General features: G+C 44.4%; 2 protein-coding genes across 8 annotated transcripts in view; one reads left to right on the top strand and one right to left on the bottom strand.

The window, feature by feature from the left end:
- The window catches only part of LOC143036418 (charged multivesicular body protein 2b-like), an 82,723-nt gene extending 71,163 nt beyond the window's left edge, over window positions 1-11,560 (bottom strand). The window contains exon 1 of one of the 2 annotated variants that reach the window (XM_076203759.1): window positions 11,510-11,560. In XM_076203759.1, the coding sequence (XP_076059874.1) occupies window positions 11,510-11,558 (49 nt within the window). In that variant the 5' untranslated portion in view covers window positions 11,559-11,560. Of the gene's footprint in view, window positions 1-11,323; window positions 11,482-11,509 lie in introns of those variants that run through there. The other variant, XM_076203760.1, reaches the window with a different exon arrangement.
- A 180-nt stretch (window positions 11,561-11,740) lies between these two features.
- Window positions 11,741-14,566, top strand: part of botv (exostosin like glycosyltransferase 3) — a 161,672-nt gene continuing 158,846 nt past the window's right edge. For 5 of the 6 annotated variants that reach the window (XM_076203762.1, XM_076203767.1, XM_076203766.1 and 2 more), the window contains exon 1: window positions 11,744-11,796. The gene's annotated coding sequence lies outside the window, so the exon portion shown is untranslated. Of the gene's footprint in view, window positions 11,797-14,566 lie in introns of all 6 variants that reach the window. The other variant, XM_076203763.1, reaches the window with a different exon arrangement.

Consider the following 14,566-nt stretch of genomic DNA (forward strand, 5'->3'; position numbering starts at 1 on the left):
GCAAGTCTGGTCTAAGATGCTTAGTCCTCTTGAGGTAGGTCCGGATAGCACGTACCGGGCATAGTACCATTTCTGCATGTTCGCCCCCTACAAAGTCGTCCCAGGAAGGAATACTAAAGGACCAGAATCTAGGGTCGGCTTTGGCCGGATCCTGGTTTTTGGCAATGAATTGGGGCAGAAAAGTGAAGGAGACCTCTTGCCATCCTTTCGAGCGGGCGACTCGATAAGAGATGGCATGTAACTCCCCGACCCTCTTGGAAGACGCAAGGGCCAAGGGAAAAACTGTCTTCAAGGTGAGGTCCTTCAAATGAGCGTCTCGGAGGGGCTCGTAAGGGGGACCCCGCAGAGAGTTCAGAACTAATGCCACATCCCACAGAGGAGAAGTGATCTCCCTGGGGGGGCATGATTTTCTGAAATGTCTGAAGAGCATGGAAATCTCTGGTGACAGGGCTAGATCCATGCCCTTCAGAGAAAACACCTGATTAAGAGCTGCCCTATAGCCCTGCACTGCCGAGAGGGAGATCTTCTTGGACTTCCGGAGGAAGTGGAAGAAGGAGGCAATCTGAGGAATGGTGGCTTGATCTGGGATTATTGCCCGGGAGTGGCACCATTCTGCAAAAGCATTCCATTTCCCTTGATAAAGGGTAGCTGAGGAAGAGCGAATAGGGGAGGACATGTCTTCCGCCACTTCTTTGGGGAAACCCTTCTCTAGGAGGATCCGGACCATAGTCTGAACGCGTGAAGCGCCAGAGCTGACGGGTTCTTGTGCCAGGCCCCGTTGACTGGTTGATGTAGAAGGTCGGGCCTTCCTCGAAGGGCCAGGGGCTCCTCCACTGCTAGCTCGAGGGCGTCTGGAAACCATGGGGCTTCTGGCCACCAGGGAGCGATCAAAGTCATCCGAAGGTTGGATGCGTTTCTTACTCTCTGGAGCACCTTCTGGAGCAAGGGAAATGGTGGGAAAGCGTAGGTGTCGAGGTTGTCCCAGCTTTGCTGCCAGCGGATCCGGGAGAGGGCTAAAATATACTGGGAGCTGGTGATTCCATCTGGTGGTGAAAATGTCTACCAGAGGGGAGCCCCATTTGTTGATGAGGAAGGTCGCCACTTCCGGATGGAGGGACCACTCCGTGCTGATTACCTGACTCCTTCTGCTGAGGTGGTCCGCCCAGACATTCTTCTTCCCTGGGATGTAGCGAGCTCTGAGTGCCACTTGGAGGTTCTCAGCTAAATGGAGGATGTCCATAGCGAGATGGCATAGGTCCTGGGAGACTGTGCCACCCTGCTTGTTCAGGTAGGCTACTACCGAGGAATTGTCTGACATGATGCCCACAACTTTCCCGGAGAGCCAGCAGTACCACTTTCGACTCTAGCCAGTTGATATGGGCTGTCCGCTCGACTGTGGACCAGGAACCGCTGACGTGATCGTCGTTGAGGTGGGCCCCCCAGCCCTCCTTGGAGGCGTCGGAGAAGAGGAGGACTTCGGGGGGAGATGGGCCGAGGGGCATCCCCACAAGCAGGTTGCACGGGTCCTTCCACCAGAGAAGAGAATCCTTGACTTCTCTGGTAAGGGTGATGTGTTGACGGGTTTTTCCCCTTAGCGGGGACCACTGGGACTTGAGGAGCCACTGTAGCGGTCGCATTCCTAGTCTGCTCCTGGGAATTAACCACTCGATGGAGGCCATATGGCCCAGGAGGATTTGGCACTGTTTCGCCGTCAGGAACCCGGTCGATAGTGCTTGTACGATGAGAGAAGTGAGATTCTGGATTCTCTTCTCTACTGGGAAGGCCTTCATGATGGAGGAGTCCAGAACCATACCCAGGTACATGACTCTCTGTCGTGGAATGAAATCCGACTTCGTCTGGTTGACTATGGAGCCCAATTTGCAGATGAAGGCTAGGACTGTTCCCAGGTGGTCGTGGCATAGCTGGGCGGATTGTGCCAGGATCAGCCAATCGTCCAGGTAACGGAGTAGGCGAATTCCTCTGGAGTGGGACCACGCTGAGACGAGTTTGAACACTCTGGTGAAGACTTGGGGTGCTGTGGAGAGGCCGAAGCATAGGCAGGTGAACTGGAAGGTGGTGCCCTTGTGGACGAAGCGGAGGAATTTTCTGAATGAGGGATGCACAGGTATTTGGAAATAGGCATCCTGGAGGTCCAGCGACACCATGAAGTCCCCTTCCCTGATAGATGCCCTTACGGCCTCTAGGGTTTCCATTCGGAACTTCGTCAGGGAAAGGAACTTGTTGAGAGGAGACAGATCGATGACTGGTCTCCACCCCCCTGTTGCCTTTGCTACGAGGAATAGCCTTGAGTAGAACCCCGGGTCCGGAGTCAAGACTTCCTCTAGAGCTCCTTTCTGAAGCAGAGCGGAGATTTCCTCCACTAGGGCCCGCCCGCGATCCAAGTCCGGATGGTAGTTGCTGACTTGGATGGGATAGGGGGAGAGGCTGGGGATGGTGTGAAAAGGAAGGCGATAGCCTGCCTTGATGACCTGGATGGTCCAGTCCTCCGCCCCGGCCGCCTCCCATGCCCTCCAGCAGAGAGAGAGAGGCAACCTCCTATCTTGTGCGGGAGAGCAGGCGAGTTCCTAGAATTTTCTGCGGTGGGGTCCGGAGCCTCTATGATGTTTGCGCCCCTGTTCTCTATTGGGAAAGGGGCTGGGCTTTCCTGTCTGTGTTTTCGACTTCGAATAGTGGGGTGGCCTGTCTTCCCTCTTAGGGAGATGAAAAGGCTGCCTCTGCGTCTGAGAGGACTGAGGGGTCGATGGGGGGGGTGGTCCTTGGCCTCGAGCTAGGGACGGCTGTTCTCTCGATGGCTCTGTTGTGCATCAACTGGTTTGCGCTAATGATTGCCGAGTCCACCATTTCCGGGGGAATCAGCGAGTGGGTGAGAAGGGGGGCCCTCTTCAAAGGAGCATAAATCTCTCTGAGGAGGGGGTCACTGGGGTCCCCGAGGATGGTGTCTCTCCTGCGGGACTCGAAGTTGGCCCAGGATGTTGAGAGACAGGAAGCCTGATGCTTCAGGGCTCTGCTCGCACTTTCCAATAGAGCCTGGAGGTCGCATTCTTCCTGGGGTTGTAGTTCGGGTAAGAACTCCCTTACCGAGGCAAGGAGGCGTTCCAGCCAGGAGTTCACCGCCAGGGACAGAGCCAGTGATTGAATGTGGTCGCTGACTTCCCTGCCGGAAAGGAGGATGCTTCTTCTGCGTAGTGATTCCGCGTCCGCTTTAACCAGCTCTGGTAACCTCGCCGGGATCGAGGCTGCTCTGAGGGTTGTCCCCGATGGGGTGTAGAAGCGCTTCTGGTGTTCCACTGGAACCGGAAGCCAACGCGCCTTCTCGGTTGTCCGTTTTGCAAGAGCGTCGGAGGCTTGGGTCATGGCTCTCGCTGTCTGCGTACTCCATGGAAGGTGGATTGGAGGAGGCTGCGCTTTCTGAGAGTTGCCCGTCATGAAGATCTCGCACTCGAATGTGGCTTCCTCTTCTTTCGGGGGGCCCAGTCGATTCGCCCTCCGAACTCTCGTGAGGATGTCAGAGAAGGAAGGTTTGACCACCATCGGGGATTCCGACTGGGAATCGGGAGGGAAAAGGGAACGTGTCCCCCCACCCCCTACGGCGCTGTGGACATAGTTGTCATCGTAGGAGGGGTCTGCACGGTCAGAGAGGAACCTCGCGCTTCCATCATCGTCACTGATGGGTTCAGGGGGGTTCTGAACAAGCGGAAGATGGTCAAGGGGGGCCCTTAGGGGTGGTGACTCCTGACGAGCTTCCGGGTGGTGCATGAACTGAGCTTGAGAAGTGTGGAAAAATTCCCGTTGTTCCACCATCTGTTCCTTCAGTGTAGTAATGAGTGAACAGAGAGTGGGGAGGAGGTCCTGGGAATGCCCGCTTGGCGAGTCCCGCCTGGGTGCGGATGGTCCAGGAGACTCAAAGGGGAGACTGCCTCCTCTGGACGAGGAGGAGTTACCGCGACTAATGTGCGCGTGGGTACACCTCAGGCCTCCTGCCCACCGGGCATAGAAAGGGTTCTGTTGATGACCCGGCTCGTCTTATGATGGGTTGAAGGTGGACTGCGGGACTCCCGATTAGAAGATGAGGCCGTAGCGCTCTTTGTCTCCGAAGTCGGGTCTTTTGTCCGTGTAGGGTTTGAGCTGCCGGAAAACTCAGCAGGAGGGCCGGCTGTGGACGCATCCGGGAAAAAGCTCGTACCCGGGGGATAGTTCCTGGGCCAGAGGCGCATGCCTGTCGAAGCTAACCGCCTTGGGTGAAGGAATAGGAGACAACTGGGCCTGAGACTGACTCGAGGCGGATGTTGTACAAACTTTCCGTCTACTACGCTTTGGAGGAGGGAGAGAACTGCCCATGTCCTCCGCTGGCATAGTATGCCTTCTCTTTGTTTTGGGTGAGGGGGGAAGCCATCTTCCCTGCTTGCGTACTTTGTTCTTTGCATGCACTTTCCTGTGAGCATGAAAATACGTGGACCACTGCTCATCATCCCATTGAGCGCACGTGGCACACAGGGCTGAAGGGGAACACTCCATATTTCGACAACGGATGCACCAAGCATGTCGATCCGTGTCGGCTGGCGGGAGAGAAGCCCGGCAGAGAAATTCTCCATGGGCGAAGGCACACACCCTATTTCGAACAATAACACTATGACCAGATTCCATACTTACAGAGAAGCGTACAATATTCGGTGGAGGTTAAGGAAATGAAGGGGGATAGGAAGAGGGCGCTCAAGAAATTCCAGGCGACCGGATGGCTTCGATGCAGGACGCTCAAAACAAAGGAAGCCGTTGGGAGGTTGGAGATGGCCGAAGCAGGTTGCCCTATTTTCGTCACAATCTAAAGAGGCCGGGAATGGCGCCGATCGTGCCCGTGGAATACGTAAATCAAAGCACTTCACTAGAGAATGTAGCGGGGAATACCATTCCCCAACCGAACTTGAGAAATCGTTAGCAGTAATGTGAGAGATGTTGACTCGTTGAGTACCGTGAAGACAATGGGGGGGTTTTAGCGTGCTATGCTTGTGGGGGAAGGAGGGGCCCCCTTGCCCCAGGAGGGCCCCTTACTGAGGATAATGGTTGCCCAGACCCATGGAGTGAGGTGTTTTCAAACAACACACAGTGTTAGCGGTAGAAACTTTGGCTTACGCGAAAGTATCCTTGGGTAAGGAGTACCGAAGAGTTTGTATTCTTCGGAACAAAATTTAAAGTGTTTTGTTTCTAATGAAATGGTCTTCCATATGCAATAAGAATTTAATTTTTTTTGCCCATACCTACATAAAGTCTTGCCAAAAATTCAGGATAAAAAATAATTTAAAAAATTGTACCTCCATATTTAACATCAGTCTTTAAGAATTACTGAGGAGTTTATCCAATTAATTAGTACACACACGCACAAATACAAAGACCCAGTCAAGTGAAAGTGAAAGTGAAGTGCATCAAATAAGCGAAACCCCATAAATCCAATTTTGTAAACAAACCCAAGTGACCAAGCGTCTGATGCACAAAGCATAATGGCTGCCTCCGCCCAATCACAACATACAGATATCTGCGCTTCGTGTGCTGCGGATGGAGACATTGAACACACCATAGACTGTAATGGATGTCCAAATTGGATCCACTATCTTTGCACAGGGATTCCCTTATATCAAATCATGTTCTTCATAAAAACAAACACAAAATACATGTGTAAAATGTGCTTTGATAAGACATACGGGGATGACAATGTAGTGATGAATGAAACAAAGGAGGTGGAAGACGCTTTAATATGGTAAGATAAAAACCTCCCAAAAACGAGCAAACTGACAAGAGATATCAGTGCCTCCCCAAACACATTGAACACACTACCACCAACACAAACAAGGGTAGATAATGAGGACTCACTGACCCAAAAGGACACCACAACATCCCACCAAACACAGCACACCACACCACAACCCATATTAACTGACCAAACCCCAAACTACCCCACAGGGATTAGGCCAAAGACTACAGAGAAAGGGCAAGTAACTAGTAACTCTGATCACACCAAATCGGTTAAAGAGCCTCACCCCACCGGGACAATTCCCAAAGGCTAAGGCTTTTGACGCCACAGACACAGTGGCGGTCGCCATTAAGGCAGGGGAAATTCATAACCCAAACCCTGTCCAAAACAAAGCAACGAAAGTACCTCACCCCACCTGGACAATTCCCAAGGCTAAGGTTCCGGATGCCAAGGTGAAACAAGCCACTGCCACCACCCAGCCCACTCAGGCAAACCCACCTATAAGTCTAAGCCCAACCATCAGAATGGGGTTAGGTTCAAGGACCAGGACAAGGAAACCTCCATCTGCTGGTACTATAGGAAGGGCCGATGCAGACATGGCAACTCGGGCAAGGAATGCAACTATAGACACCCCAAACCATGCCACAAGCTTTTGACGCATGGTATTCGGGATGATCGTGGTTGCAAATTAGGGAGGGAGAAATGCCCACAGTTCCACCCACTCATGTATAAGAATTCTGTAAGGCACAGCATATGCCGAGTCGAATCTTGCAAATTCACGCATGTCAAAGGGACGTGGAAACCAAATGAGGCCAAAACCCAGGTCGCACACCCAAACATCAACAACAAAAAACCTGGAAACCTTGGGGGCAAACCAGGAAACACCAGACATAGGCACCAGAGACACCCACAGGCTCCCCAACAAACACACACACAAACGTTAGCTCACCTTTTTTAGAGATAGCGACAGGTCTACAGACCACCATGAACATGCTGACCAAAGCTGTAGAGTCCCAGGGCTTAATACTATCCTCCCTGATGCACAGGGACTGGCCACCATTTCAGGCCGATCCGGCGTTCCCCTGGGCACCCGTCGTTCATACCAACTAGAGTCCATCTTAATGGGTAACATACAGGGCCTCTACCCTAAAAGCAACAGAAGCAAAGTCTCCTTCCTGAAGGAACTAACGTTAGAAGAGGACCCAATGTTCATTGCCCTAACGGAGACTCACCTGGCTACCGACGTAAAAGATTCTAAAATAGGAATAACCAACTACACCCCATTTAGAGCTGACAGAGAAGGAAGAAGCCATGGTGGTGCAGTGGTCTATCTCAGGCACGATCTAGCCGCCCATACCAAGACACTATTATCCCACTCAAACGGGATGATAGAACACTTAGCCTTACATATCACTAACATAAAACTAATCATTGTAAACTGCTACCGCCCACCTCAGTGTAGTCTCAAAAGCTTTTCAAACGCTTTGAAAAAACTGAACAAGTACTGGAGACCACCTCACTTGCCATGACAGATATCATCATGTGTGGTGACTTCAACTTTCCCTTTATATGTTGGCCTGATGGCAGAACCTGTGGGGGCACTCTAGAACACCAAGCCCAAGCCAAACTCCTTCTAGAGACTGCCAACAAACTGTTCCTAAACCAGCATATAATGGAGCTGACTAGAAAGAGCAACATCCCCAACCTCTTTTTTACCAATAATGAAGAATCGGTCGGGAATTGCAGGTCAGAGAAAATAATCTTCTCTGACCACAATATAATCCATATCAACACAACTTACATCAAAAGTAAGACACCGCAGGAAAGCCTGACTCCTCCGGACATGACACCCTTTGCCAGCTTCAACTTTTTCAGTCAAAAGGTAGACTGGGAACAGTTACAACAAGATCTTAGGAAGATTGACTGGAAGCTGGCACTGCAGGAAACTGATCCCAACACCATTCTCAACACACTATTGAGGATTTTGCTGGAGGTGTGTACTGCCTATGTGCCACGGAAAAAAAAAAAAAAAAAAGGAGCACAGGTACTCCATCCCACACGACAGGAAAATCCTCATGCAAAAGCGTGCCAACCTTAACGTAAAACTCAGTAAAAGTAGCAATGAGACCCAAAGGCTCTCAATCTCCTCAAAAATAGAGGACATAGAGCAAAAAATCAAACACTCACATGAGGAGCAGAGAAGAACGGAGGAAAACCAAGCTATAGAAAATATAAGGCACAATCCAAAATTCTTCTACAGCTACTGTAAAAAATTCCTGAAAACCAAGTCACAGATTGGGCCCCTGGTGACTGAACAAGGAACCACAACAGATGACCTGCAGGAAACCTGCCAGATGCTGGCACACCAATACAACACTGTGTTCAGCATACCAAAAACACAGACGGAAATCCTTGATCCCACAACCCTTTTCAACCAGGTGAGTATGAATCAGAACCAGCTTACTGACATTCAAGTGACAGTAGGGGACATCAATAAGGCAATAAAGGAGCTCAGGAGTAACTTGGCCGCTGGACCAGACGGTGTTCCAGCGATCCTACTCTTACAATACAGCGAGGTCTTAGCAGTCCCAATTCATATGTTGTAGCTAGCCTCCCTAGACAAAGAAGAGATCCTGGCACTACTAAAGCAAACCATTATAAGCCCAATATACAAAGGAGGAGATCGGAGCTTGCCAAAGAACTATCGACCTGTCGCCCTCATGTCCCACATTGTCAAAGTAATTGAGAAATGCGTAAGGGACAAGCTGTTCACACACCTCGAAGTGAATAAACTCATAAAAGACAATCAGCATGGTTTCAGGAAAGGTCAGTCATGCCTCTCAAACCTACTGGCTACTACGGAACCTGTCAGATGGGAGAAATGTTGATGTAGTATTTCTAGACTTTGCAAAAGCCTTCGACAAGGTGGACCATGGTGTCCTCCTCCACAAGGCAAGGGATCTAGGAATCTTGGGAAAGCTAGGAGTCTGGCTTCACAACTTCCTGACAGACCGTACACAAACAGTCGCTGTTAATGGTGTGAAGTCCAGTGAAACCAAGGTAATAAGCAGAGTACCACAAGGATCTCTACTCGGCCCCCTCCTATTCCTAATTCATATGAATGACATAAATAGGAGTGTGGACTCAACCCTCCTGTCTTTTGCCAATGATACTCACATCAGCCGTGCAGTGTGGGAAAGTGGGGATGTGCAACATCTACAAGATGATCTCAACTCAGTTTATGCATGGGCCAATGACAGCAACATGCAATTCAATTAAGAGAAGTTTGAGGTCTTGAGATATGGCACAAACCAAGGCAGTAAAGACATCACTGAACTGCACACGGAAAGAGGTATGAAAATCACACCCAAAGCCCATGTAAAAAGCCTGGGCATTCACTTAAGTGATGATGCCACTTTCCAGCACCACATCATGCAGTCAGTGAAAAGAGCAAGAGGGATGGCCAGCTGGGTACTAAGGACTTTCTCCTCAAGAGAGGTTCAAGTGATGCTTACCCTCTGGAAGGTGCTTATTCAACTGATCCTGGACTATTGTGGCCAACTCTGGTCACCACACAAATGCGGAAACATCCAGATGCTTGAAGCTGTCCAAAGGAATTATACCAGGCATATCAGAGGGATGCAAGATCTCAACTATTGGGATCGCCTGGGAGCACTAGGTCTCTACTCCCAACAAAGGAGGAGAAAAGGATATAGGGCCATTTACTCATGGAAATTCCTAGAGGGACTTGTTCCGGACCCCATGCCCTCGACAATCAAGCCATACCACAGTGTAAGGCATGGGCGTAAGTGTGAGAGACCAACTCTCCCACCAAGAGCCCCGGAAAGGATTAAGACCCTACTGGCAACCAGCCTAGGCCATAAGGGTCCAGAAATCTTCAATGCCCTCCCAAAAGAGGTGAGAGAGAAAACCAAATGCTTGGTGGACAGCTTCAAACATGCACTGGACAGGTTTCTGCAGAAGGTGCCAGAGGAGCCTCCAGTGCCAGGCTACACCGCCATCAGTAGGTTTTCACCAAACTCAATACCAGACCAACTGGCCCTCGCGAGGAGGGACAACAGGACTGGCAGCAGTGGTAGTCCACTACGGCTGTGAGGATCAACCTCGGAACTTTACTAAGTAAACTAACTGAAATTGTCTGTCACATGCAACAAGAATTTAAGGGATATTTTTTTTTAATATTTTGTGCCTGTACCTATCTATTACTTTCCAACTAGGGAGGCAGTTTAAAGGTCAGATATCAACAGATATACCATTCACTAAAAATCATCGAAAAAGTACTTTTTAAAAGCATACAAATAAAGTTTTTACCTATTACAGAAGAATTTATTCAGAAAATTCACTTTTAATTGCGCCTCGCATACCACTTTTCCGAAGTCTAGATATTCAGAATAACAATATTGTTTGTTTGGCAACTGTGACGTCACGAACGCGGAATTCCCCGAAGCGCACGGGCGGAATGTTTCGAATAGCAAACGACGCAATGAAATTAAGACAAAACTGATTTTTGCCAAATTTGATAAGATGTAGATGGTGGAATTATATAGAATACTGTCAGTATGTTTTTCTATGTAAATTAAGCTGTAAATACAAAAAGTTATTGAAGTCTTGATTTCTGACCTTTAAAGGTCAGATATCAAGACTTCAATAACTTTTTGTATTTACAGTTTAATGTACAAAAAAAAAACCATACTGACAGTATTCTATATAATTCCACCATCTACATCTTAACAAATCTGGCAAAAAACAGTTTTGTCTTCATTTCACTGCGTCGTCTGCTATTCGAAACATTCCGCCCTTGCGCTTCGGGAAAGGTTCGGGGAATTCTGCGTTCGTGACGTCACAGTTGCCAAACAAACAATATTGTTATTCTGAATAACTAGACTTTGGAAAAGTGGTATGCGAGGCGCAATTAAAAGTGAATTTTCTGAATAAATTCTTGTAATAGGTAAAAACTTTATTTGTATGCTTTTAAAAAGTACTTTTTCGAGCAATATGATGATTTTTAGCAAATGGTATATCTGTTGATATCTGACCTTTAAATGTTTATAATTTTATTGAAAATTAATTTGAATAAATTTTGTATCTGCATCTTTACACTCGACAGGTCTCTGCGGAAGGTGCCAGACGAGCCTCCAGTGCCAGGCTACACCGCCATCAGAAGGTTTTCTCCAAACTCAATACCAGACCAACTGGCCCTCGCGAGGAAGGACAACTGGACTGGCAGCAGCGGTAGTCCACTACGGCTGTGAAGATCGACATCGGAACTTCACTAAGTAAACTAAGTTATTAAGTAAGTAAACTAAGTATTAACAAGGTTAATAAATTGTTCAATTTCTTGACCAATTCCAACTACTTGACATATATCATTCCAGCACTAAGCAAACAATAAAAACACTGTTTATATTAAATTGATTTAAAGTGTTTATAAATCGGAATTTTTTGTTTTAAATAGAACAAAACTTTCAGATTTCTTAACCGTTATTGGAGTAAACGGGCGTATTTCATCAAAGCTACACTATTCACAGTTAAACAAACCTTTAAGCGTTGGCTTTTTGAAGAGATTATTCATGGTAGATTTTAGTTCAATTGTAAAATTTATGAACGTGGATTGCTTACAATTTCTATAACCCACTGCAACACAGCTGACTCACACTCACAACTTCAAAAAGTAAACAATGTGCCAAACTATTGACATTTTTCTGGAAGTAATCTATTTCTTACCATATACCAAGAACTGAAAAATAAGCATCATAATGAATCTTTTTTTCATAATTTCTGTGAACTTTATCTTTATAACTGATAAAAAAAATACATATTTTCTTCTTCGGAATAATTGTATTCCCATTAATTATTCATGCTATAATTGATATTTAATTATGTAAATGTATGCTTAGTTTATTTCTATTAATTAAATTAAAGATATGTCGACATTATAGTAACAACAACAGAGTAAATCTTCAAGCAGAGAGCAATGTCGGAAAGGAAGTGCTAAAAAGTGTTTACCCGTTGTATGTAAAACTAAGGAGTAATTGTATCCTGCATATTTACTAATAGTTTCTGCTATGAATTGATTTTGGTGTAGAATGAAATGAAGTAGAAACATGATATCCTATAGAAATAGTAGGGAATTTGCATATATATTGATGGAGTCTTTCAGCTCGTATTGATATTCACATAGATAGTCACAGTGACAGTCCAATATACATCAAGTGACCATTAGTGGTGTGAAGTGGACTATGAAACTTAGTTGACCTCCAAGGTGTGCAGATTTTGTGGTTAAATGTTCAAAGAAAATACTTAAGTGGTAAGAACTGGTAGAGGTGTAAAAGTACTAAAGTATTAATAGAGACCACCCACATGATTGTTACATTGTACCTCATTATTTATACCACCTAATTCAGAAGGTTACAAGGTTATAAGATAATTTTACATACAGTTTAGACCAATAGTCATTACAAATGTATCTACAAATATAAAGAATATAGACAAGTCTATAGGTAAGAATATAATCAAATAATCATGATATGCTAAGGATAACTAAAAAATAAATGCCCAGTAAGGGGTTTGTTTAGGGATGATCACAATTTTTTCAAATTTGGTTTAGCCCTTAAATTCTTGTTCCATATGAAAGACCATTTCATTTGAAACAAAATACTTTTAAGTTTTTGAAATGGCAGTGGCTGTTTTTATGACGAGTCATAAGAATAGTCCTCAGGCTACTCTAAGCTCTTATTTATGACATGGTTGATAGCACCCTCTTGCACAACATTTTTCAAACTTTTTTACTGTGACCCACAGCAAGAACCACAGTTGATATTGTGACCCATAATATTTAGGTGTAATATGATATATATATGTACATATATATATATATATATATATATATATGTATATATACATTATATATATATATATATATGTATATAAATATGTATATATACATATACATATATTTATATATATATATATATATATATATATACATGCATATAGAGATATATATATATATATATATATATATGCATACATATATATATATATATATATATATATACATGTATATTTATATATATATGAATATATATATATATATAATGTGTGTGTTTATATATAAAAACACACACACCATTAGGAAAGAGTGACCATGCACTAATAGAATTCAGACTAAAAAAACAAATAGATCTAAGAAGAAAGAAGAAATTAGAAACATAGTATAGGAAGACTAATGTATTACAAAACGAATTTTGAGAAACTTAAAAAATTCTTTCGCGATGCAAACTGGGAAAAATTCCTAAATGAAGGAGCAAGGATAGAAGAGAAATGGAATATACTAAATGAAATTTGTAATGAGGGTGTGATCAAATATGTTCCACCACAAAAACAAGAAAGAATATACATAAAGAACTGGTACAACAAAAAATGTAGTGAAGCCAAAGATAAAAGAGACAAAGCCTGGAAAAAATAGAAAAAAAGCAAAAAAAAAAAAGCAAATGGCAAATATACATCAAACTAAGAAACGATTACTGTATATTTCCGGGTATAAGACGACCTTTGTATAATACGAGGTACAAAATTAGAGCAAATTTTTATTAATTTATCTCATATCGGTAATATAAGACAACTGCTAAATTACAAAAGCATCAGTGTATCAAACCTACCGTACAAAAAGAATTGTTTTGATTAAGTTTATCAGCTGTTTTTTCCGCTTTTTCTCTCTTCTTTCTCATTACTTAACTGTATCCTTATACCAGATAAATTACTTACTGTATCCTTATAAATTCAAAATAAATGAAATAAAGCAAATCATGTATCATGATTTTCTGAGAACACACGTCAACTAACTAACAAAAATTATTTGTTTACGTTCCTGGTTCGATGTAGCTCATTCCACCGCACACAACGGTTGGCACACAACAATCTTGCGTTTTTTAGCTGTGTTAAATGTGTTTACATAGAGTAGTTAAAAGTACCATAATTTCATTAATATAGAATCATTCCTCGAATTTATTAACAATTGCCATGTACTATAAAGATATGCCAATAATATATAAGGTAAATATGCTTTAATTACCTTTATTACCAGTTCTTATCATAATGTGAATCATTTCCTGTGTATTGATGGTTATCGGCAGGCTAGCCTACCAAGTCATCTCACGTAGAATTCAAGGTCTGATTTTTATAATGGTAGTATAAGACGATCCCCAATTTTAAGGGGTGAATTTTTGGATTTTAGGGTCGTCTTATATGTGGAAATATACGGTATGTAAAAACATGGAGAGAAGAAAAAAGAAATTATGAAAAGGAAATAAAAGAAAAATGCAAGGAACAACTGAAACTATTTTATAGATATGTGAACGGTAAACTAAAAAACAAACAAGAAAGAAAAACTGCGCCAAAGAAGTCACGAGTACACAGAAGAACAAGAAATGGCAGAAGTTATGAGTAACCACTTCAAATCGGTATTCACAATTGAGAACACATCTAACTCTGAGGGAATAGAGAGACAGAAATCCCCCCAAATGAAGGAAATAACTGTAACAAAAAAGCAAATCAGTGACCCTGTAAAAAAAACCTTGACGTTAGAAAATTACATGGTCCAGATGGAATTACAAATTGGATACTGAAGGAATGCTTAGAGGAATTAACAGATAAAGGAGGAAACAAGGAAAATCCAACTAACTACAGACCTGTCTCCCTAACAATCACAGTAGCTAAAATATGTGAAAAAAAGTGATCAAAAGTAGATGGGTTAAACACCTGGAAGAAAAATCTATACTA

Source organism: Oratosquilla oratoria, chromosome 20, assembly GCF_046742065.1.
Source record: "Oratosquilla oratoria isolate Oo_2021 chromosome 20, ASM4674206v1, whole genome shotgun sequence".
Lineage (NCBI taxonomy): Eukaryota > Metazoa > Arthropoda > Malacostraca > Stomatopoda > Squillidae > Oratosquilla > Oratosquilla oratoria.